The sequence below is a fragment of the Nerophis ophidion genome, linkage group LG20 (assembly GCF_033978795.1).
Source record: "Nerophis ophidion isolate RoL-2023_Sa linkage group LG20, RoL_Noph_v1.0, whole genome shotgun sequence".
In the NCBI taxonomy this organism is placed as follows: domain Eukaryota; kingdom Metazoa; phylum Chordata; class Actinopteri; order Syngnathiformes; family Syngnathidae; genus Nerophis; species Nerophis ophidion.
In genome coordinates this window covers 13,868,772-13,894,088 of record NC_084630.1, presented here as the reverse complement: position 1 = coordinate 13,894,088, position 25,317 = coordinate 13,868,772, and the positions used below count along the sequence as shown (strand labels likewise).

General features: G+C 40.3%; 1 protein-coding gene across 2 annotated transcripts; it reads left to right on the top strand.

Annotated features, from left to right (window-relative positions):
- Positions 1-182: 182 nt before the first annotated feature.
- On the top strand, positions 183-25,151 carry slx4 (SLX4 structure-specific endonuclease subunit homolog (S. cerevisiae)). 2 transcript variants are annotated; one of them, XM_061880507.1, is made up of 14 exons: positions 183-351; positions 938-1,384; positions 1,452-1,659; positions 5,305-5,526; positions 7,458-7,681; positions 9,684-9,979; positions 10,140-10,383; positions 13,374-13,534; positions 13,611-13,757; positions 13,814-13,983; positions 17,405-19,140; positions 19,244-19,343; positions 21,053-21,331; positions 24,161-25,151. In XM_061880507.1, exons 2-14 carry the CDS (start codon positions 1,012-1,014, stop codon positions 24,513-24,515), a joined length of 4,515 nt encoding a protein of 1,504 aa, XP_061736491.1. In that variant the 5' UTR covers positions 183-351; positions 938-1,011; the 3' UTR covers positions 24,516-25,151. The 2 variants fall into 2 exon arrangements, with proteins under 2 accessions (XP_061736491.1, XP_061736492.1); XM_061880508.1 differs by having other exon boundaries at positions 183-364.
- The last annotated feature ends 166 nt before the right edge of the window (positions 25,152-25,317 follow it).

Sequence of the window (25,317 nt, the reverse complement as noted above, 5' to 3'; positions counted from 1 at the left end):
TGTATATGCGCATGCGTATGATCCCTGATTGATTACCCTTCCTTTTTTAATTAAATTTTTATTTTAAAACACTTTATAATACTCAAAATGTACATACAATCAAAGAAGAAATAATAATCCAAACAAGTACACAAACTACAAAAATTGATTACGCTTCCTGACGCGGAAGTGCGAGAACTTCCTTTTCCGTCACGTGACCAGAAGTGAAATAGCCGTTCTGTGTTGGATTTATGGAATTAAAAAGACAACTCCGTAATATTTAATGTATTCATTAACATTACAGGTATGGAAAAGATGGCGTAACGTTTTGAATTGCCAGTAAGAAGTGGAACGATGCTGCTCCCAGGGCCGGTGAGAAAACAATGTATGCTAAGCTAGCTAGCTAGCTGTTATGGGGTATCTTTCAAAAAGATGGACTGTAAACGATTTAATGGGATAAAACATTAAAACACTTTAAATGTTATAGTTACCGCACAGGTCAGTATCAAATATATTAACTTTTGTGGTGGAATATTGACTCAAAAGCTATTAACGCAAAACTCTTTGTTATTCCATCCATCTATTTTCTACCGCTTGTCCTATAAATTCTAAACACAATGATGTCACTATATGGAAAGTATCATCATTGTATCGATAGCTTACTTAACTGTAACAGACTCCTATGGATGCTTATAAGCCACAGACACACACAAAGATGGCCGTGTGACGTAGTGAACATGACAGGACATGCCCCAAATCCACAAGCCTCATTTGCAAGGGGAGGGATGCCTTGTACTTATACAGACATGCACACAGATTAGGTTTTGTCTTGGTCATTTCGAGACAGACAGCATCTTAAATGTTACCCAACTCTGTTCTGTTGTACCTATATTTGCTTAAATTAAGTCCCTTCATGCTAAACATCTGCAATACTGTATTTCTATTTTTTCCACAACAGTGCCTGCGACCAGTCGGGTGCCCTGGGATCACGCTGACTCCCTTTTCAATGCAACATAAAAAGGCGGCAAAATCATGAACGACTCGGACCAGGACTTTGTCGATCTCTGTTCCAAGAGGCTGAAGCGTTTACGCAAGAAAGTAGTCGAGCCTAAACAACAAAAGAGAGCTGCAGACAAGAAGCCCTCAAGTCAGCCCAGTGATGGAGACAAGAAAGGAAAGCAAAAGGAGGGTGATGCCTCTCATCGTGTTGCAACTGGATCGCCGTGTTTGGATGTGGGTGATTCAGGAGACGCTGTAGCAGCTTCAGGACAAAAAACTGAATACAATGCGTGGAGGCGTGTAGAGATAGTGCTCAAGAGGATGCAGCATTTCAAGAGAGCAAGTCCACCGAGGATGGCTCACAAGAGTCCGCCTATAGGGATGGATCCTGAACCTCCACAAATAGGTAAGATATATAATGAAAATATAATTACAGATTCGTATTATTATCAGTAATAAACACACACTCCTAGGTGTACCACAATCCTCCGTCTCTGACAACCATCTGAGGTCCCTGGATAGTGATGAGGTTCTGGCCATGCGACTGCAGCAGGAGCTTGATCGTGAGGCAGCAGAGGCCCAGCATCTGGACCTAGAGGATGGGGGACTCTTCTTCTGTCAGATCTGTCACAAAGACATGTCTCATATGACACCCGAAGGACGCACGCAGCACATCAACAGGTCAGGGATTGTTTGTTTTATTTGCTAATAAGAAGTCTCCAAGTGCTTTTCACGCCCCTTTATACGCGTTCCTCTTGACAATGTTAAACTGTAAACTATGGTCAACCTGCACATCACTGCAGTTTCTACGCCGCTAGACAAACCTCAAACAGAATCTCGTTGACATGTAAGACTTAAGTGTTATTATGACAATGACAATAAAGGAATTGATTGATTGATTTAGAGCATGACATTGACCAAGCTACTATGCTCTTCATGCTCCATTGATAATATTTACATTATTTACTAAGGATTTTCTGATCAATCGGCCACAGATCAGTATTGTCGGATTTAGTCGTACCGTATTTTCCAGACCATAGGGTGCACCGGATTAGAAGGTGCACTGCCGATGAATGGTCTATTTTCGATCTTTTTTCATATAAAAGGCACACCGGATTATAGGGCGCATTAAAGGAGTCATATTATTCTCTGAATTGAAAACACTTCCTTGTGGTCTACATAACATGTAGTGGTGGTCCGTTGGTCAGAATGTTGCATAGATTATGTTTTACAGATCATCTTCAAGCCGCTTTCTGACAATCGATTCTGGATGCGCCATTTTGTGGGCGGTCTTATTTACGTGGTTCACCTTCGGCAGCGTCTTCTCCCCGTCATCTTTGTTGTAGCGGTGTAGCGTGCAAGGACGAGAGGAAAACATGTCAAAAGTTGGATCTAACTGTTTTAATGACATTCAGACTTTACTTGAATAAATAATGGAGCAACATCTCCTCATCTGGAAACAACAACAAGGCCGGAAATGTGTCCCGTAAAAAAACGTCCGACCGGAAGTCTATTAATTAAAGTGTCCTTGGGTGAATATTGTAAACTCCCTACACCGGTATGTTTTAGAGCATTCATGGCGGGTGTACTGACAGATATAAGTAATAACTTTACACTACTTTATATTAGAAATGGCAACAGCGAAGGATGAAGGCCCCATAACAACAAGATAGAGAAAAAGAAAAAGCCTATCGACTATAGTGTCGGTACGGAATACAAAGGCGGACTAGGGCAATTTTTCAGGATTTATGCAGATCCCAAATACAGTTCAGCAAGTACCAGAAGGTACGAAAAGTTGCTTTTGCATAATATTCCATCCATCCATCCATCATCTTCCGCTTATCCGAGGTCGGGTCGCGGGGGCAACAGCCTAAGCAGGGAAACCCAGACTTCCCTCTCCCCAGCCACTTCGTCCAGCTCTTCCCGGGGGATCCCGAGGCGTTCCCAGGCCAGCCGGGAGACATAGTCTTCCCAACGTGTCCTGGGTCTTCCCCGTGGCCTCCTACCGGTTGGACGTGCCCTAAACACCTCCCTAGGGAGGCGTTCGGGTGGCATCCTGACCAGATGCCCGAACCACCTCATCTGGCTCCTCTCGATGTGAAGGAGCAGCGGCTTTACTTTGAGTTCCTCCCGGATGGTAGAGCTTCTCACCCTATCTCTAAGGGAGAGCCCCGCCACACGGCGGAGGAAACTCATTTCGGCCGCTTGTACCCGTGATCTTATCCTTTCGGTCATGACCCAAAGCTCATGACCATAGGTGAGGATGGGAACGTAGATCGACCGGTAAATTGAGAGCTTTGCCTTCCGGCTCAGCTCCTTCACCACAACGGATATTGTGAATCAAAACGCTAATGAATGTCTTACCTTGTACATACAACATAATACTTGTACGTTAAATGTGCCGACAATCCACCAAGCGGAGTGGCTTCATAGCTTACCAAAGCCGGACTAAAACATTTTGACGGATTTTTGAGCGCCATGTGTAACGTTCAATATTCTCAATGGAACATATAAAAGATGAAATAAACTCCAGCGCCTCCAGCGATAGAAAATGAATGGATGGATGGATATTGCATCATACCTCTTACCACCTATTTCTTATGTTTGACTGCCATCTATTGGTCACGTTTATCATTACACCATGTACCAAATGAAAATTGCTTCAAGGTCAGTGAGCAAACCAGATTCATTCCGAACATTAAGCGCACCGGGTTATTAGGCACACTGTCGAGTTTTGAGGAAAAAAAGGATTTTAAGTGCGCCTAGTAGTCCGAAAAATACGGTATTTTTTTTCCCCTTTTGTTAGTTATTGTGAACGATTGACTTTGTTTTGATCATCAAACAATTGCATGTAATGAAAGAGGATAAGGAACTAGTTTAAATATTGTGTTGATATTGGAAAACTGTCAATAGCAATCACCATAAATAAATGGAAACATTTAAAGTTAACACATGTGCTCTGTATCCGTATTGGTATTGGTCATGGATAATTCTTACAGAAAAGCCAGTGCGTTTTTTTTGTTTTTTTTTGTTATCATGACAATGATTTATTTATTTATAAATCGCATTTAAAACCATGTTTTGTCCTCTAAGGGACGACGTGGGGGAACAAACTGGGTCTAAATTTCCCATTGGTGTTAATACGTTTGTTAACGGCCTACTGAAACCCACTACTACCGCCGACCACGCAGTCTGATAGTTTATATATTAATGATGAAATCTTAACATTGCAACACATGCCAATACGGCCGGTTTAGTTCACTAAATTGCAATTTTAAAATTCCCGCGAGGTATCCTGTTGAAAACGTCGCGGAATGATGACGCTTATGTTGACGCGTGCTTGTGACATTATTAGTTGGAGCAAACATTTCAGCCCAGCACCACACACGGTTAAAAGTTGTCTCTTTTCATCGCATAATTACACAGTATTTTGGACATCTGTGTTGCTGAATCTTTTGCAATTTGTTCAATTAATAATGGAGACTATAAATAAGAATGCTGTTGGTGGAAAGCGGTGGATTGCAGCTGCCTTTAGCAACCGAAACACAGCCGGTGTTTCTTTGTTTGTTGTGAAGCTTTAACACAGAGCGGTCAAGCGAACATGTTCCTCTACGTCAACCAGCAAGTTTTGGGATGGGAAAATTGTGATATTAAGTCGGTTTGAGTGGATTATGCGACCTCCTCCTGCAGCTCAAAAAGGCAGCTGTGATCGGCTTCTCTCAGAGACTCTGGCGTTCACAGCAGCCATCCGACTTTTAGGTATGACTTTATAATCTCACTAAAACAGTATTAACACAATAAGAAGATTAGGGATTTTCCAGAATTATCCTAGTAAATGTGTCTAATTACATCTGAAACGCTCCCACTGCCCCCGCCTGGAGCCATTGCCTTTTTTTTTTTATTCTATTTTTTTAATTTAAAATTTTTTTAGTGCTTCACTCTAACTTTCCTCATCCTTGAATCTTTCATCCTCGCTCAAATTAATGGGGAAATCGTCGTTTTCTCGGTCCAAATAGCTCTTGCTGCTGGAGGCTATGATTATAAACAATGTAAGGATGTGAAGAGCCCTACAACCCGTGACGTCACGCGCACATTGTCTGCTACTTCCGGTAAAGGCAAGGCTTTTTTATTAGCGACCAAAAGTTGCGAACTTTATCGTCGATGTTCTCTACTAAATCCTCTCAGTAAAAATATGGCAATATGGCGAAATGATCAAGTATGACACATATAATGGACCTGCTATCCCTGTTTAAATAAGAAAATCAAATTTCAGTTGGCCTTTAATATTATTTTTGTTTTTCCATCTGTGTAAATATCTGTTGGTAGGTGTTTGGATGACACTGAACACCATATAGCTGCTCCCAATCCTCCTATTCCTCGTGGTGTCCCCGACTGTCCAATCTGTGGCAAGAAGTTTAAGTCACAGAGGAGTCGCTCTACCCACTTGAAGCGCTGCTCGTCAGACATGGGAGTCAGTCCTGCTGACCTGTTGCAGGCTGTACAGAGGCAGGCTGAGGAGACACAAAGGGCAACTGCTACCAACGTGATGTATGTATATGTCAGCCCAAACTACACAACTCAAGTATATACCTGTACATGATGCTATTTTGATCATATCTGTTTACTCACATACTTTGGAAGTCTTTCAGTCTCATACATCAGATACATATGATATATGATAATAGCTTCAATATAGAGGCAACTTGCTTTCCACTCTACTGGTACTTTAATCAAGTGATTATTTGGCATACCAGTAGATGGAGCCCACATACCACAGTTTGAGAAACACTGCTTTAGTCGATTTAAATATACTGTATGCTTAAGGTATTGTGCTAAAATCCCTATAAAACCTTGAACAGCACAACCCTTCACAGGTGTTCTAGGTGTACTTTTAGTAATGTTCTTTGCTGCAATATTGGTTTGCATCCAAATTATTATATTCTCAGGACTGTTTAGATTGTCGAACACGTTTTGTTTCTCATCTGAGCAGGCTTCATCAGTTTATGCTCAGAGACTAGATACAACAGTGTTAGTCTGAGAAAATGGGGCTGAATCCAGAGTATGTAGCGTCTAATTTAGGGACATGCCCCAAACATGTCCAACAAGAATAGTTTCGCTCTATTGTTACCATACAACTGTGTGCCAGCACATTAACAGTCTTTTGGGTGAGATGGCGCTAAAGTCATTAGTACAGATATGTTAATCACACATGGGTTGGACAAATAAAATCAGATCCACACACGAGGATGTCAGTGACAATAAGTTGCCTTTTTTGGATTGTGATGTGCAAATTGAGGTCTACAGAAAACACTATCAATTTCTTGACCGGAGCACAAACTGGGTGTTATCAGAATCCTACAACACACTTGATACAGTTTCCACCAGCTCATAGGCAGAAAAAAAAGTGTAAGCACTTGAGGGAGGCTTTTAAGGCCTGTGGTCATCCCAGCTGGTTGTAGTCACCATATACATTTGATATAGTGTAACTTTTTAAATTACTTAATAACAACTTCGGTGTCCTTGACCTATGGCAAATTTTCAAATGCAGTTATTTTGCCGCAACTTTTTTAATGTTAAAGCTTCATAACTGATGATTTTACAGGTATGTTTTCCAATTTTTTTCTGTACAGTTTATTAGGATTGGATTGACTTTATACATCCCACAATGGCAAAATGATGTGATTGCAATGTAAATTTTGCATGAACTGTACAGTAAAAAAGTAAAACATATTAAAATAAAACAATAAAAAATGAGTAATATTAATAACAAATGTGCCACCTATGCACATATATAGTGTGCACAGTAAAATATTGTACTATACACATATAAAACCAACACTATAGTGACACCCATTGTGCACACTACGTGTACAATTTGCACACCAAGAGAAAAACAGATTACCGGTACAATATTTATCCAAGTTTGTTATGCAGTATTATGGCTGTGGGTAGAAATGATATCGCTCCTTCCTGTACTGTGGATGTAAAAGCCTGTTGCTGAAGGAGCTACTCAAGGCCTCCCCAATGGATTTTACTAACATAAAGACCTGTGTTTTTATAGGGAGGTGTTGACTTTTATATTCACTATAAAGTTATTGAAATGTCTTCTAGACATATTTTGTTATAGATATAGCTAGATCCAGTATGGTTTATTTTGCTATGATGAGTCCTTGATTTATTTTGTACAATTTTCCGTTCTATTATTTGTGCACTTTAATTTTTTAAGTTGTTTGTGATTTATTATGTCAATTGATTGACCACAGGTGTGACTATTTAAGTGCATCACTTCCTTCCTGACATTTTCAAAACCGGTCTGTTTGGTAGACCCCTGCGCAGATTGTACTAAAATCATTAGGACACGAGTGTTGTTAGCCTCACTTTTTGCCGTGCATCTCTTTATTTTTGTTTTATGAAGTTTTTTGGGAGTGCATGTTTTTCCTGTATTTTGTTATAGAACCTGATGATTTTGTAATATTCAGCTCACAGACTGGAGGCGCAAAAAGGAAAGGCACAACTACTTCAGGACTACCAGCGAGGAAGAAGCCCAGGAAAAAAAACGAACCCATGGATGAGGACACTATGGTGGCACTGGCTCTGTCTTCGTCCCTGTTGGAACAGCAGGAGGCGCATCCCAGTGCGTCAAACACAGAGACAGCTTCTCATTCCTCCAAGACTGCTGTCTTAAAGTGGAGATCAGATGGAGGTACGACATTGTGTAATGTTCTCTGTTTCATGTATGAATTTCACTAATTTTAGGATTTTGCCTTTCAACTTTTGTCTGGTTGCTGATCATAAGATTAGAAAGGTATTGGTTACCTTTAAAGTTTTTCTTAGCAAAGGGATTTTATTATGAAAGGGGAATGGATGGAAGCTGTATGCTGTGCAGAGGACTGTTTTGTAATGGTACTTCTTTGCCAATTACTTTTTTAATATTTGCTCCTGGTCAAGTTATCAAGTTATTGTTCTGTTGCTTATAAAATGGGAATAATTCAGCCATGAAATGCAGTATTTAATCGAACACTTTCAGTTTATTCAACACCAAATTGATACAAATGATCATAGTAACCCGGATTACAAAATTATGTATTTGTAGAGGAGGTAAACTTTTGTTTTGGTGGTCCAAGTGTGTAACTTTTGGCACACCCATAAAGAGAGCATCTGTTGCTGCCCATTGGACATAAACCAGCACCATCACTTATCACAACATGTGGGAAATCATTGCTTTTCAAAACCATGACATAATCTAAACCATAAGTGTCCAAACTTTTTTCACTGAGGGCTGCACACTGAAACAATAAAGCAATATTGGGGCCATTTTTCTATTTTTTATTTTCAAAACCTATACAATATACATTGTATCCGATCAATTTTGGTGCGTGTTATAGGACCCAGCGACCCAGAAGGGTATTAGTCATTAAAGTTTTATAAATTTGTCATATATATATATATATATATATATATATATTTATTTTTAATTTAAATGCCTAAATATATGTAGATCAACTTCAAAGCTGTCAGTTGACATAAAGTTTAATTTTTTCTTTTTTTTCTTTAAAAAAACCTCAATTTTTTTATGGAAAAAACAAAAAGATAAATTGCAATTGAAGCTCAAAATAGGTCAATTATTCATAACATTTATTTTGGTTCATTATAGTTTTATGAGCAATGACAGTTAAAAAAAAAAAAAATCTGACTAAAGCTCCCGAATATCCAGAAGGGCCCCACTCATAAAATTATTAAAAACAAGACATATGTCAATATAGAATATTTTTACATTCAATGCTTAATTCTTTAGATCAACTTCATATTTATCCATCGAGTATATATATTTTTTGTATTTGTGTCTTATGTTTTATGCCATTTTTGTAAAAAAAAAAAACCAACTTGTTTTATTTATATGACAAACACTCAAAATAGGCAATATGTTCCCCCAAAAAATTCCAAAGTGGAATATTTGATGTAAAGTAATGGGAGCCTTGAATATGTAAATAATTCATATCAACATTGATTTTAATTACAATTTTTTTTTGAGAATCGACAGTCCATCCATTTCCTACCGCTTGTTCCCTTTTTTTGAGGGAATTGTAGCTGGCGCCCCAGCTACAATCGTGCGGAAGGCGGGGTACACCCTGGACAAGTCGCCACCTCATCGCAGGGCCAACACAGATAGACGGACAACATTCACACTCAAATTCACACACTAGGGCCAATTTAGTGTTGCCAATCAACCTATCCCCAGGTGCATGTCTTTGGAAGTGGGAGGAAGCCGGAGTACCCGGAGGGAACCCACGCAGTCACGGGGAGAACATGCAAACTCCACACAGAAAGATCTCGAGCCTGGGATTGAACCCAAGACTGCAGGACCTTCGTATTGTGAGGCAGACGCACTAACCCTTCTTCCACCGTGAAGCATCGACAGTTTAAATGTAAAAAACGGCTGCATGGTAGTTTTGCGTTACTTGATTCAACATTGCAACATTTTATTGTTACAGTACATGTTTGCTCTTTTATTTCATTTTTCATGTATTGTTTTGTGATAGCATTTTTAAAATGTGCAGCGGGACATAAAACAATTAGCTGAGGGCTGCAAATAGCCCCAGGGCGCACTTTGGACACCCATAATCTAAAGGACAGTGATTAGATTGAAGAAGGAATATTGTTTTTAGCATTCAAGCCTTATAGGAATCCCCTTCCTCATGTTGCAGGTAAGGGGCGCGGGAAGAGGAAAAAGGACGCAGTACCTCGACCGCCTCCTATCCTCCTCATCCAGGATGCTGATGCTGCTCTGGTGAGGCTGCAGGAACGTGTTTCTGCTCTTCTTCTACGCACTCGAGCTCCTTCTCCACCTACTCCTACCCGCTGTGCCAGCAAATTGTCCGTCTTGAACGGCGCTGCCCCGCTATGGGAAAAGAGTGCACTATTAAATGGAGACGCCACCGGTGTCTGGGACTTCTTCGTGCCAGAGCTTAAAGACTTCTTCACACCTTGGAAATCAGCCCAGGTGAGAAAAAACGTTAATGCAATATGTCTATCCCACTTGATTAGGTTACGCTATTGGAGAATGTACTTGTGGGATTTCTTCACAAAAAACATTCTTTTACAGTAGGTTTCCCACGGTTTTTACTTCCATCACACTCTTGTTTTATAACTTCTCTCTCTAGACTGTCTCAGCTTCGTCCCACACCAACGACAAGCCAAGTTCTTCTCTTCAACCTTTGAGTGAAGGAACTACCATCACCAAGGATCAAACTCTGTTATCCGCCCATACAACCGCCTGCCCCTCAGTTCCCTCCTCTCCAACCGCTGGGCAGCTTCCAGCAAGCAGCCAGGCCCTGAGAGACCTGGTGGAGCTGGCCGATGATGTCGCAGCTCTATCTTATTGCGACCACACTGATCCTGGCGAAGGTACAAAAAAAAAAAAAAAAAATTCCAGTTTTTTATGCTGTATTACAGAATATCGATTCGAATGACAAATGTAATCTGAAAGTTGTTGAATATATTTGTACATTTAAAAGGGCTGTTTGCAACTTCCACAAACTTACATTTTTCAAACAAAAACATGTAACAGGAACACCATCAGCTAGTTTACGTTACCAGAAGTGGTTGAACAGAACATATTTATAATTTTAAAATGTCTATATTTTACACAATTGCTAATTATTTTGAATACAAATAGCAGTTCCAGTAAAATAACAAATTTCAGTCATTTTGTTGTTATGATGATAATGCAGCAGATGAATGTCATGGTAATATCAATCAATCAATCAATCAATGTTTATTTATATAGCCCCAAATCACAAATGTCTCAAAGGACTGCACAAATCATTACGACTACAACATCTTCGGAAGAACCCACAAAAGGGCAAGGAAAACTCACACCCAGTGGGCAGGGAGAATTCACATCTAATATTCCAATAGTATTTTTTTGCTGCCGATTCAGATGTCGATCATCCAATAGTTGGTATTGGTATTGGCCGATCAATGTATTAACTGTCTACAAAGTCATATTCCTTGTGTGTTAAACATAATTCGCCAATAAATCTGATAGAATATGCATTCAATTATAGCCAACGTTACACAGCCAAACTGCTATCATTTGCGAACAACACACAAAGTAAATGCGCGTGTACGTTTTACGTACGTGAGTAGTTACGTCACTAGGTGCTGAAAGCGGGATGTAATGCTTAAAATACATTGGAAAGTTAGCGCCCTACAGGGATCTGTGTTAAGGTTGCAAACAGCCACTTTAATTTTAATAATTCTAATATTCCAATAGTATTTTTTTGCTGCCGATTCAGATGTCAATCATCCAATAGTTGGTAATGGTATTGGCCGATCAATGTATTAACTGCAAATTTTTCAATGTATCTGTGGTGAGTGCTATTGACAGTTTAACAATGCCCTCACAATATATAAACTATTCCCTATCTGTTTTTTTATTATATACAATTCAAAGTCAATACACAATAACTCAACAAAATGTATTCATTAAAATCCTTTGGTTTTTGATCTCAAGTCCTCTTGTGCACAGGGAATTTTCCTCAGAGTTTGTAAACATGAGCAAAAACAACCAAAAGTTTGATAAAAATAAAAGTTTTGACCTAATCACTTCAGTGTCGATTATATACCAATGTTACCCTTGGTATCATATATCTTTGGTATCAACACCACCAAATTATGGATCAAACCGACCCTCTCATTGTTTGTTGTGTACTGATTAATTAATTAATTAATTTCCTGTTAATAGCTGCTTACTTTCTGCTGTAACATAGTTATAAATCCATCTAAAACTTCTTCAACTTTACTAAGCACTTATTTTTTGTGTTTTAAACTGTTTTAGTGGTAGAGGTGGGATAAATAATCGATCTTGAGATGCATCGCAATTCAGACATGGACAATTATAATAAAATCAATTAATAAATGTCAATTTATTTATTGTAAATAACAAATTGTGGACAGTTCTAAAATTTGGCTGACTGCAGCAAGCCACCTTACTAAGGGATCCGACCAACTCCTTTACTATTTTAACTGTTTATTACAAATGTTCTTTTTAAGTTGTGAGTGATAAACGTTTATTTGGTGAAACGAAAAGAAATGTGAAACTGATTCGATATATATCAATTATAGATCTATCAATGATCAATTTTTATTCTAATCGTAGCTCCTGGATAGCAATCAAATCGTCACTCTACACTAATTAAAAATAAATAGTGTTAGCCAGAGAAGATTGGGATCGGTATTAAAAGGCGATACTTTTTCAGAGAATTGGCCGTTAATCGGCATAAAATACCTTTTTAATTTGGCTCATCGAAATTTACGGTTTTATATATAGTCCCTCCTTTGTTGAGTCTCTTTGATTATGCAAAATAAAAAAAACAATTATTTTCATTTGTGATTAATAGGGATGTAACGGTATTATAAATATTGCGGTATTTCGGTTTCTTCTCAATAATACTGTGATGTGTGACGATATCAAACAAAAACTTGGTGAGCGTAGTTTTTTTGGGGTGTTTTAGCATCTGTAAATCTGCAAATTAAGTATATCTCTCAGAATCCTCTGCGCAGCACGGAAACTGCAAGATGGGGGCGTTGAACGCCGTAAACAAGACTTACTTGTTGTGGATTACATCAGTGGTTCTCAACCTTTTTCTCAGTGATGTACCCCTGTGAACATTTTTTTTAATTCAAGTACCCCCTAATCAGAGCAAAACATTTTTGGTTGAAAAAAAGAAATAAAGAAGTAAAATACAGCACTATTTCATCAGTTTCCGATTTATTGAATTGTATAACAGTGCAAAAATATTGCTCATTTGTAGTGGTCTTCCCTGAACTATTTGGGAAAAAAAGATATAAAAAATAACTAAAAACTTGTTAAAAAATAAACAAGTGATTCAATTATAAATAAATATTTCCACACATAGAGGCAATTATCAACTTTAAGTGCCCTTTTTGGGGATTGTAGTAGAGATCCATCTGGATTCATTTCTTAAAAAAAAAAGGAAATCTTTAACATCAATATTTATGGAACATGTCCACAAAAAATCTTGCTGTCAACACTGAATATTGCATTGTTGCATTTCTTTTCATAGTTTATGAACTTACATTCATATCTTGTTGAAGTATTATTCAATAAATATATTTCTAAAGGATTTTTGAATTGTTGCTATTTTTAGAATATTTAAAAAAAAATCTCACGTACCCTTTGGCATACCTTCAAGTACCCCCAGGGGTACGCGTACCCCCATTTGAGAACCACTGGATTACATGAATTGTTTTTTAGACATTAAATCTGTCCATGACTGGTTGAGTTATGTTTCTGACAAACAAGCAAATAGCGGTGCAGGATAATCGGTCGACCCCTAATCCACAGCAACCATCTATTCATGTTTTAACAGACCAGCTGTCCACAAACCTCCAAGTCAGTGGCTTCATTCCAGATGAGAGGGAGGATTTCTGTGTGAGCGGCTTCTTACCTGAAACAGTACACCCTTCCTCTAAGGAAAAGTCATTATGTCCTCCAGGTGCAGCTGAGGAGGGCAGCAGCCAGCCATCATCAGTAAGCTCATACTCTATTCTGTTATTACAACATCATTGATTGGTTCTCCCTTATCAGACTAACATTTCCTCTGCAGGTGGCACTATCCACATTGGTATCCAACCTAAGCAGCATGGTTAACAACCCTCAGCTTAGTGACTTACAACTCCAGGTGGATACTGGAGAAGTTTTTTTTGCCCATTCCTTCATGGTGTACGCACGCTGCCCCCTCCTGGCACAAATGGTAACGTCATGCACGTCATATGACCGGCTGTTGGACTCATCCTTGTCATTTTCCAGATGCATTTAAGTGGATTCGGGGTGAAAGAGGAGGGAATGCCTGCAGCTCAGAGGGTGTTGATCAGCGATATACCTGCACAGGCCGTGTTGGTTCTGCTGCAGTACCTCTACACCGCCCAGGTGTCACTTTCATCGTCATTACGGCCACATGTGCTGGAGTTGGCATCCAGGTCAGTGTATAGTACAGGGACAGTTTACTACATGGTTTTGGGGGCCACAGTTTCAGAAAACTATGGATGTGAGGGCTGGACTTCATCAGTCTTATTTTGTTTATTCTGAAAAACCAGCGTGCACTACAGTAGACATTTGTTTTTGTCTATTTTGTCTGACTTACAGGAGTGCTCTGTTTTTTTTAAGGACCTTCTTAAAAAAAGGTAGTTAAAGATCCTCTCTATGGCAGCACTCTAGTGTTTTTAAGAATCTGCTGAAAAAATGTAAGCCTCTCTCATATTTGTTAACTGAACTCGCCAACAACACTTAAGACGTTTAGTAGAGATGTCAGATAATATCGGACTGCTTATATTATCGGCCGATAAATGCTTTACAATGTAATAAAATGTTATGACTTTTTAAAACGCCGCTTTACTGAGTGGTACACGGACGGAGGGAGAAGTACAGAGCGCCAATAAACCTTAAAGGCACTGCCTTCGCGTGCCGGCCCAATCACATATCTACGGCTTTTCACACACACAAGTGAATGCAAGGCATGCTTGGTCAACAGCCATGCAGGTGACACTGCAACTTTAACACTGTTACAAATATGCGCCACACTGTGAACCCACACCAAACAGAGATACAAACACATTTTGGGAGAACATCCGCACCGTAACATAACATAAACGCAACAGAACAAATATTCAGAACTCCTTGCATAACTAACTCTTCCGGGGCGCTACAATATACACCCTCCCCCAAAGTGCATTTTATTTTAACATGCCTCAAAACAGCAGCTTGGAATTTGGGACATGCTCTCCCTGAGAGAGCATGAGGAGGTTGAGGTTGGTGGGGGGAGGGAAGGTTGAGGTTGGGGGCGGGGGGTAGGTGGTAGCAGGGCGTGTATATTGTAGTGTCCCGGAAGAGTTAGTGCTGCAAGGGGTTCTGGGTATATGTTTTGTTTTTTATGTTGTGTTACGATACAGATGTTCTCCCGAAATGTGTTTGTCATTCTTTTTTGGTGTGGGTTCACAGTGTGGCACATATTTGTAACAGTGTTAAATTTGTTTATACGGCCACCCTCAGTGTCACCTGTATGGCTGTTGACCAAGTATGCATTGCATTCACCTGTGTGTGTGTGTGTGTGTGTGTGTGTGTGTGTGTGTGTGTGTGTGTGTGTGTGTGTGTGTGTGTGTGTGTGTGTGTGTGAAAAGCCGTAGATATTTTGTGATTGGGCCGGCACGCAAAGGCAGTGCCTTTAAGGTATATTGGCGCTCTGTACTTATCCCTACGCCCGTCTACCACTCCGTACAGCGTCCTTTAAAAAAAGTCATACATTTTACTGTTTGAAACCGATACCGATCATTTCCGATATTACATTTTAAAGCATTTATCGGCCGATATCGGCATTCCGATGTTATCCAACATCTCTACTCCATAGTGACTTTTTGGTGAATTTACTGAGAAGTTTGTGAAACTAAAGCATTACAAAAAGAATGCCATTGTAAGTAAATAATACTAAGACAGAAACTTTTAGACGTGTTAGCATATTAGCTAATGCTAACAACGCTAGCTTCATTACATCACGATAGAGTACAAATATGCATGTAAAAACTCCTATAGACATCACACATAGGACACATGGGTTTAGTAAGTATAAATTGTTTTAGTCAAGTTGTAAAATTTACAAACGTTGCTTGGAGTGATGAATGAAGAATCCTTTCGAGCAGAAACGTTTTGGATGGTTTTAATACTGGCTAAAGGCATTACAGCTGGAATTCTATTTTCAACCTGCAACATCTGCAGTGAGAGAACTTGTTCAAAGAGGGCACAAACAATTCCACACCATTTCAGTATGTTTAATGAAAACTCTTCAACACAAAACAATGAATAGCTCAAAAAATGAAAAAGGGAGAACCTAAAACAGAACCTTGAGGAACACCATTAGTATAACTTAGTAAGTTGAATGAATGACGATTGATTGTATCTGAAGTAAACAAGCTACAGCAACACCTTAGTTCAGGCCTGGGCAATTATTTTGAGTTGGGGGCCACATTTAGAGAAAAAAATGTGTCCGGGGGCCGGTATATCTATTTTTACGAGCACTAATACAAAACCTCACAATAATGTCTGATTGAATGCTAAAAACGGTATAACAGACCGACTTAAAAAACGTAATGGAATTTTTTAATTTTCTATGAATGATAAAACACTGAATATTGACAAAATATGAATGTCACTCCCCCTTTCGATTGACATATTTTACAATCAAGTGAAACGCAACAAAAATGCAACAAACAGTGAAATATAAATGTGAGGGGTACAAAATAAACCCACCTACAATCTGATATATCTGATACATCGCTAAGCTTTAGAACTTTGTTTTGAAAACGCTTCCCGCCCACACTGTTTGGTGCCTCGTCTGAGCTGCTGTGACGTAGATCAGTGGTCCCCAACCTTTTTGTATCCGCGGACCGGTCAACGCTTAATAATTTGTCCCGCGGCCCGGGGGAATTGTCCTTTTTTTTTCTCTTTTTTTTTTTTCTTCTTTGTCATGAAAAAGGGACGTTTTTGTCATGAAAAAGGGAGTTTTTTGTGGTTTGTGTACTATTTGTAAGTGTATATTGTGTTTTTTATATTGATTTAAGACAAAGACATTTTTTTTTTTCATAAAAAATTCTGCGGCCCGGTGGTTGGGGACCACTGACGTAGATGTCCATAGTAACTAATTAGATGACCATAGTAACTAATTAGATGACCATAGTAACTAATTATATGACCATAGTAACTAATTAGATGACCATAGTAACTAATTAGATGAGCATAGTAACTAATTAGATGACCATAGTAACTAATTAGATGACCATAGTAACTAATTAGATGACCATAGTAACTGGTATATCATCCATAAGCGCAGGTTCCAACCAACTTTGTATAGTTGAAGACTTATGGTCATTAGAAAACATCATTGCACATCAAAATGGCATCTACACTTTCCAACTTGAAGATCTAAAAAAATGATTTGGGAATGTCTGGCAGGCCAGATTGAAAAGGTTAACGGGCCGCATGTGGCCCCCAGGCTTTAATTTGGCCAGGTCTTCCTTAGATATAAAAATTACATTACTAAACACATTTGTAACTGCCAAAAAGGAGAGGAATTAAAGAGGTCCTTGAGGAACCCCTCAGTTATTTAAATCACAAGTTTGGACTCCAGTGTTCTCTTTTTGCAATTAAGGTTAAAATATCAATGCAAGGATCTTTCTTCTATACAACGGGAGTGCTCTTGTATTTTTTGATGCAGTTTTTTCCTAATTTTTGAACTAACCTATGGTGTCATTCCCCAGCCGCCAGTTGAATAGCCCTGGTGTAGCTTTACATTTTCAGGATGTTGTATTCATCATATCCTGCTTCATTAAGAACAACTTCTAACATTTGAAGGTTCGATCTACAAGAGCTGCAGCAGCTCTGTGAGCGCTACACCTGGGAAACATCAGCCGAGTATGATGATGGCAACTTCACCGACCACGGGGAGCCTCTCAGCAGCCGCACAGACAAGGACCTGACGGTGCTCTTCAACTCCATGTGGAGTCATGAGGATGACGGGGACGACGGCGAAGGGGATGACTATTGTGCTGTCGAAAAGGCAAAAGGAGAGACTCACGAGGAGCGAGTGAATCAGGAAGAGCTGGATGAGATTTATGAGTTTGCTGCCACGCAGAGAAAGCGGGAGGAGGAGAAGATGGAGAGCGTGGAAGAGAGTGAGGGAGATGATGGCGGCGTGACGAGTAAAAGGACTCCTGAAGAATCCAATGAACACAATCTTGATGGTAGCTCGGGGAGCAGCTACAGTCGCCTCTTCTCAGACACTTTCTGTTATCCTTCACAGAACAAACATCGTTCTTCTTCTAAATCAGCCGCCAAAACTTTGCTTCAGTCCTCAGCAAGTGTGGGTAGTGACCTTTCCCCTAATTCCTCCTCATTGCCTGTGCCAGGTGTGTCTCCTGATCAGGAAGTCGACTGCGTCAAGGAAACAACTGCTGTTCAGAATGTTTCGCCTTCTAAATCAGCACTCAAAGAAGAACCAGAGCTGATCGTTTTGTCGGACTCAGACGACAGCCGGCTTAGCTTCACTCAGTTAAGACCTGAAGGGTCCACAGGGGAGAAGAAACAATCCAGCAGTTTGGAGTTAAGTCCAAATGAGCCTTCTCCTAACCAGCCTGTTGAAAATGAAGAGCAGGTGAATGTCGATTGTTCTCCGGAGCTTTCCTGGCTCATCCCGCCAACCCCAGTCTGCAGCAGTCCCACAAGGACAAGGACATGCGGGTACAGTTCTACCCAGACCAAGAACAAAATGCACAGGACTCAGCTGTTCCCAAAAGACGACTGTTCTGTCACGTCCGCATTCAACAACAGCTCAAAGGCACCTGATGGCATTTTGACTGCCGTGTTGGGGGAAGTGGACTCTCCAGTGTTTGCGAAACCACAACTCTCAGCTTCATCTCACCGTCACGTGTCCTCGAAGCATGAGACGTCTCTCCAACTCCGCACCGAGCCTTCCAGCAGCACCCCTCTGCACACCCGGCCACCGCGTCCAGAAAGTCCCAGGTCGCCCTTTGAGAGCCCCGAGAAGACGGAAATTGGGAGTTTGCATTTCTCCCCCTTTTGCGTCGCGCCTCACACGAGTCCTCAGAGACAAAGTCAAAGTCCCGCTAAGCGTCCGAGGAGTAGAGTAACAAGTGAGGAAGAAAAGCTGGAGCCAGAGTTTGGTAGGAGAAGCACAGATGAAGGAGAAGCAAGACAGTCAAGTTTTGAGCAACAATTCATGGCCATGGACGAGCCACCGATGGCTTTCAACGACTCGTGGGGCTTCGACGCTTGTGATGACGCAGCTAGGAACTCTGGCTTCTTCAGCCTGAGGCTAGAGGACAGCGGAGGAGCCGACCGAGGAGAACACGGGGAAGAAAAGGAAAGACGCGACAACGAGTCAGCCCCGTCCACCAGAAGCCACCTTCCACCCATAAGTACAAATCTTCCCACTTTGTCGCCATCACCAACTGATCCTAACACAGACAGCCTCCTGGCCGCTAACGTATGGGACAGCTGGGGGGAGGAAGAAGAGGAGATTCTTCCTCTTTCTCAAAGGCTGAACCCCTCTGCTCAGCTCAAAACTCCAAGTAAGTGTTTTTCTTCTGCATTTGCAACAAAAAAGTTAAGCAGATGATTTTGATTACGGAACAACTGCAAAGATTACATGGAAAATGCTTTTGATTTTTATAGAATCTTCTGGTAAAAAAAGGCGTCGCAATCTGGTGCCCATCACTCCAATGCCTCACTACTCGGATCTGGACACACCTGAGCTGAAGAACAAACTCAACAGGTGAGTGACTTTGCTACCTTTTCACAAGTTAGGGTCGCGTGTGCTTTTCACACTGAGCAGCGACACACAGGACAAAGTGCAATATTCATGTATTTTAAAGAGGACCTATGATGGTTTTGATCTACATTTAAAAAAAAACACTTTGTTATTAAAGAGAGGGCCACTTCGCAGTTATAGCGGCCCTCAGATTGTGACCCTGAAGAATATATGAATATAAATGTGCTAGGTAGGGTCATACCGTATACTGGTATTAATAAAGTACCACAGTACTATTGAATTAAACAAGATACTACACTAGTGGTTTTCAACCTTTTTTCAGTGAACATTTTTTTAATTCAAGTACCCCCTAGTCAGAGCAAAGCATTTTTGATTGAAAAAAAGAGGTAAAGAAGTAAAATACAGCACTATGTCATCAGTTTCTGATTTATTAACTTGTATAACAGTGCAAAATATTGCTCATTTGTAGTGGTCTTTCTTGAACTATTTTGAAAAACAGATATAAAAGTAACTAAAATCTTGTTGAAAAATAAACAAGTGATTCAATTATAAATAAAGATTTCTACACATAGAAGTAATCATCAACTTAAAGTGCCCTCTTTGGGGATTGTAATTGATTCATGGACTTAATTCTAAACATTTCTTCACAAAAAAAGAAATCTTAAACCCCAATATTTATGGAACATGTCCACAAAAAAATCTAGCTGTCAACACTGAATATTGCTTTGTTGTATCTCTTTTCACAGTGTATGAACGTACGTTCCTATTTTGTTGAAGTATTATTCAATAAATATATTTATAAAGGATTTTTGAATTGTTGCTATTTTTAGAATATTTTAAAAAAAAAATGTCACGTACCCCTTGGCATACTTTCAAGTACCCCCAGGGGTACGCGTACCCACATTTGAGAACCACTGTACTATATTCCCCCAATTTTTTTTTTTCATGCACACGATGGCCTGGCCATGTTGTTGGTATTGCTGTTAACATGAGCCAAGGCACAATGTGAGTCAACACACAGATCACTTTTTCACATTTTTGTTCTCAAAGGAGTGCTGTTTCTCCCTGAGGTGCAAGTAAATAAGTTAAAGTAGCAATGATTGTCACTCACACACTAAGTGTGGTGAAATTAGCCCTCTGCATTTGACTCATCCCATTGTTCACCCCGTGGGAGGTGAGGGGAGCAGTGGGCAGCAGCGGTTGCCGCGCACGGGAATCACTTTTGGTGATTTAACCCTCAATTCCAAGCCTCTATGCTGAGTGCCAAGCAGGGAGGTAACGGGTCCCATTTTTATAGTCTTTGGTATGACTCGGCCGGGGTTTGAACTCACAACCTACCGATCTCAGGGCAGGCATTCTAACCACTAGGCCACAGAGTAGACAGCTGAGTCTTGGCCTGAAGGGTTTGCCCGTCCATGCTGTACCATGCGTCGTCTTGGATAGCATACACCACATTGTTTTTGTGGGTGTGGGGTGTCTGGTCTTTAGGATGCACTAGTCTTTGTCTCAGGGTGTTTATTTTTAAAAATGTTTATTTTTTTGTTGCTGTATGTAAAAAATGCTGGTTGAATCAGCTATGCTTACTTAATGTCTTTAATGTCCATGCTTCTGTGTGCTATGGATATGAGGGTTTTTTCCCCCTGGCCTCAGTCTGGACCCAGGCTTGGACTGAATTAATCCCTTCTCCTGATTGTGATTCTTCCTCTGTGCAGCTTTGGTGTCCGTGCTTTACCTAAGAAGCAGATGATCGTCAAGCTGAAGGAGATTCACCGGTACACCCACCAGCTGCTCGGCTCTGAAGACGAAGACGAAGCACAGAGCAAGCGTCCTCCCCCCAAGTCGTCTGTCTCTTCCAACTTCAAGGAGCCCGGAGCGCCCGTTGCTGTGGCTCCTGGGAGACGCCATCAGGGGGACGAGGCGGACGCAGCGCTGCTGTCCAACTCTCAGGGCTCCAATGCCTCTTCAACTACTGCAAGTGAAGAATCCGAGCGGTAGGAAACACTTCACATTAAAATTGAATCTTTAACACAATGTTTTGGTTTGAAGTCAATATTTTGCCGCCTCGAGTCCTGACATTCTGTGCGTTGCATGGTGGGCCCCCTCAGTACATCACTGACTTACTATGCCCCTACTCTTCGGGGCGCAGCTTCCCATCTTCAGGACAGGGTCTTCTAAAGATCCCAAGAACTGGTTTTAAAACCCGTGGAGACCTGGCATTCCACACTCCAGAACTATTTGCACCCGTCCCTTCGCGAACTTGACTGTGTTGAAACTTTTAAGAAACATTTGAAAACTTCTCTATCGAGTAAAGCTTTTAGTTAATACACCTTTTTAACTGTCATTTTTTAATCCATTTTGTATCCTTTTTATGGTGTTGCCCCCTTTATTTTAAATTGAATTGTTGTTTTACTTCACCTATGTTTTGTACAGCGCTTTGTGGTTTTATCTGTGAAAAGCGCTTTATAAATACAATTTACTTGCTTACTTAAGTTAAAATAAAATAAAGACAATCGTATGTATGAACTTTATTTGCAATGAAGAGCGTCCGATAACTTTTTTTTTTACTTCCGATACGATACTGCTGTTGGAGCTTTGAGTATTGGCTAATATTGGTATTAATCTGACATTATAAATCACAATACATGCTTTTATTTTGTAGTAAATGTTAGAAAAGGTTTGAGCAAGTGAAATTTGTCAGAACAACAGAACAATGGCAGGTATGAAAAACACTAACCTTACGACGGATTAATATTTTTGACGTGCCCTAGTAATTAGTTTTTTTGGGCGACACCTAGTGGTCGAAATAATTCATAAAATTTAGTGTTGCGGACACATTTGTTACTGAGTATTTTCTAATATTTTTTATCTGTAAGAATAAACAACTATCATTATTTAATGTGTTTATATTGACAAATGTCATGTTCTAGACTGCATTATTGTTTGTCTAGCTTGTGTGCTATTGTGTGCAAAACTGTTGTGTAGCTGCTAATAGCCTACCATGTTTACCTTTTGTAAATGATTTCACTAAAATATAAAAAGGATTACATTTTTGGAGGACACTTAGATGTTAAATGGCTCTCCGGCTTTGTACAAGTGAAGACGCTGCAGGACTGTTTGTGTCAGAGATTTAAGATGCAAGACGATATCACTTGATCCTTTTTTTGTGCTTACTGTACAGGTGCTGTTCATATTATTAGAATATCACAAGAAAGTTGATTTATTTCAGTAATTATATTCAGAACGTGAAACTTACATATTATATCAATTCATTACACACATAGTGATATATTTGAAATGTTTATTTCTTTAAATTTTGATGATTAGTACTGACAATTACTGAAAATCCCAAATTCAGTATCTCAGAAAATTAGAATATTAGTTACGACTAGTACCAAAAAATATTTTTTAGAAATGTGGGCCAACTGAAAAGTATGAACATGGAAAGTTTCAGCATGTACGACAATCAATACTTAGTTGCAGCTCCTTTTGCCTGAATTGCTGCAGCAATACGGCGTGGCATGGAGTCCACCAGTCTGTTGTACTCCTCAGGTGTTATGAGAGCCCAGGTTGCTTTAAAGTGGCCTTCAGCTCTTCAGCATTGTTGGGTCTGGCATCTCGCATCTTCAGCTTCACAATACCCCATAGCTTTTCTATGGGGTTAAGGTCAGGTGAGTTTGCAGGCCAATCAAGAACAGGGATACCGTGGTCCTTAAACCAGGTACTGGTAGATTTGACACTGTGTGCAGGTGCCAAGTCATGTTGGAAAATGAAATCTTCACCTCCATAAAATTGGTCCGCGGCAGGCAGCATAAAGTGTTCTAAAACTTCCTGGTAGACTGCTGCATTGACCCTAGACCTCAGGAAACACAGTGGACCAACACCAGCAGATGACATGGCACCCCAGACCATTACCGATTGTGGAAATTGGACACTGGACTTCAGGCAACGTGGATTCTATGCCTCTCCTGTCTTCCTCCAGACTCTGGGGCTTTGATTTCCAAAGGAGATACAAAATTTACTTTCGTCTGAAAACATAACTTTGGACCACTCAGCAGCAGTCCAGTCCTTTTTGTCTTGAGCCCAGGCGAGACGCTTTTGACGTTGTCTCTTATTCAAGGAATGCGACAGCTGAAGCCCATATCTTGCATACGTCGGTGCGTGGTGGTTCTTGAAGCACTGACTCCAGCTGCAGTCCACTCTTTGTGGATCTCCCTCACATTTTTTTAATCGGTTTTGTTTGACAATCCTCTCCGGGGCGCGGTTATCCCTCTTGCTTGTACACTTTTTTCTACCACATCTTTGTCTTCCCTTCGCCTCTCTATTAATGTGCTTGGACACAGAGCTCTGGGAACATTCAACCTCTTTGGCAATGACCTTTTGTGTCTTGCCCTCCTTCTTTAAAGTATCAATGGTCATCTTTTGGACAGTTGTCAAGTCAGCAGTCTTCCCCATGATTGTGTGTCATACAGAATCAAAACGAGAGACCATTTAAAGGCTTTTCAGGGTGTTTTGAGTTAGTTAGCTAATTAGAGTGCGGCACCAGGTGTCTTCAATATCTGACCTTTTCACCATATTCAAATTTTCTGAGATGTTGAATTTTGGGTTTTCATTGGTTGTCAGCTATAATCATCTCCTTTTTGGCAAAAAACACTTGAAATGTATCAGTCTGTTTGGAATGAATGTATACATTCTACAAGTTTGACTTTCTAAATGGAATTAATTAAATAAATCAACTTTTTCATGATATTCTAATATGACCAGCACCTGTATATATGACACAGCTCTCTTCAAAACTACTCACACCACCCTTGCCCCTGCAGGTCCAACCCAGAGCTGTGTCTTTCCTCGGGTGGCGACTCGGACGACGACATCTCCGCTTCCCAGGCGGTCACACGCCTCCGAGATCGCCTGCAGGCCGTTCGATCTTTCATCCTGTCCGACTCGGACCTGTACGGTCAGATCCTTCAGTACCAGCCTCTGGTCCTGTCTCAGCTCCAGCAGCGCCTGAAAGCAGCTGGCATCCGCTTAGGCGCCGCCAAGCTGGTGGACTATCTGGACTCCCAGTGCATCACTTTCACCACGGCTGTGCCAGGACAGCCCGCACGTTCTCGCAGGCGAGTCAGGAAGGCTGGCAAGAAGGGGAAAGGAGGCACTGGAGTCCGAACTTCAAAATAATAATAGGTATGTTTTTTTAAGGACGTGTTTGGGTTCTTATGGACAAATTGCAGTTTTATTATTTAAATGGGCTGTTTGTAACATTTACACAGATTTCTACAGAGCACCAACTGTCTAATGTATTTTACTCAGTTGTCCCGACCTCTTTTGGCTTCTCATATGTAATGACGTAACCAAGTCCGTACGTAACACATGCATGCACATTAGTTTTGTTATCTACTAATAGAAAATTGGATAGCTAGGGTTATCTGTCATTGAATGTATATTTAATCATAACATGAGTGCAAATGGTTCGTTACTTCTCTTTGACTGCATGTGTGCGTGCATTCCATGCGCAAATGTGTTGCCGAGACCGGGTGAGTGAACGCCGAAAACACCAATTATTTTATTCGGGCTGGTAAATTTATATTACATAACGTTTGTGTAAAATATAGACAATTGTCAAATGTGTTCTGTTAAACCACTAAATGGTGACATCAGATAGAAGTGTTCATATTTTTTTTGCTTTGAGAAAGGTTACTGTGAGGAAGTTGCAAACATCACTTTTATGCATGTTTGTATATTTAAAGTATTGTTGACTTTTCTTAAAAATGTACTTTTACTAAAAATAAATGTGTATTAATTTGTAAAAACTTCTACCTTGAGTGGACAGTGGAGCTAAAATTTTAAGTGTGGAGCCAAATAGGAATTTGAATTCTACTGTTAGGAGACATTTTCTTTTCTGAGTGAAGGGCACATTCAGATATGCTGTATGCAGAGTCCTTGTTTGGTCTTGACTGAGTTTCCTGATTGTGTTTGAATT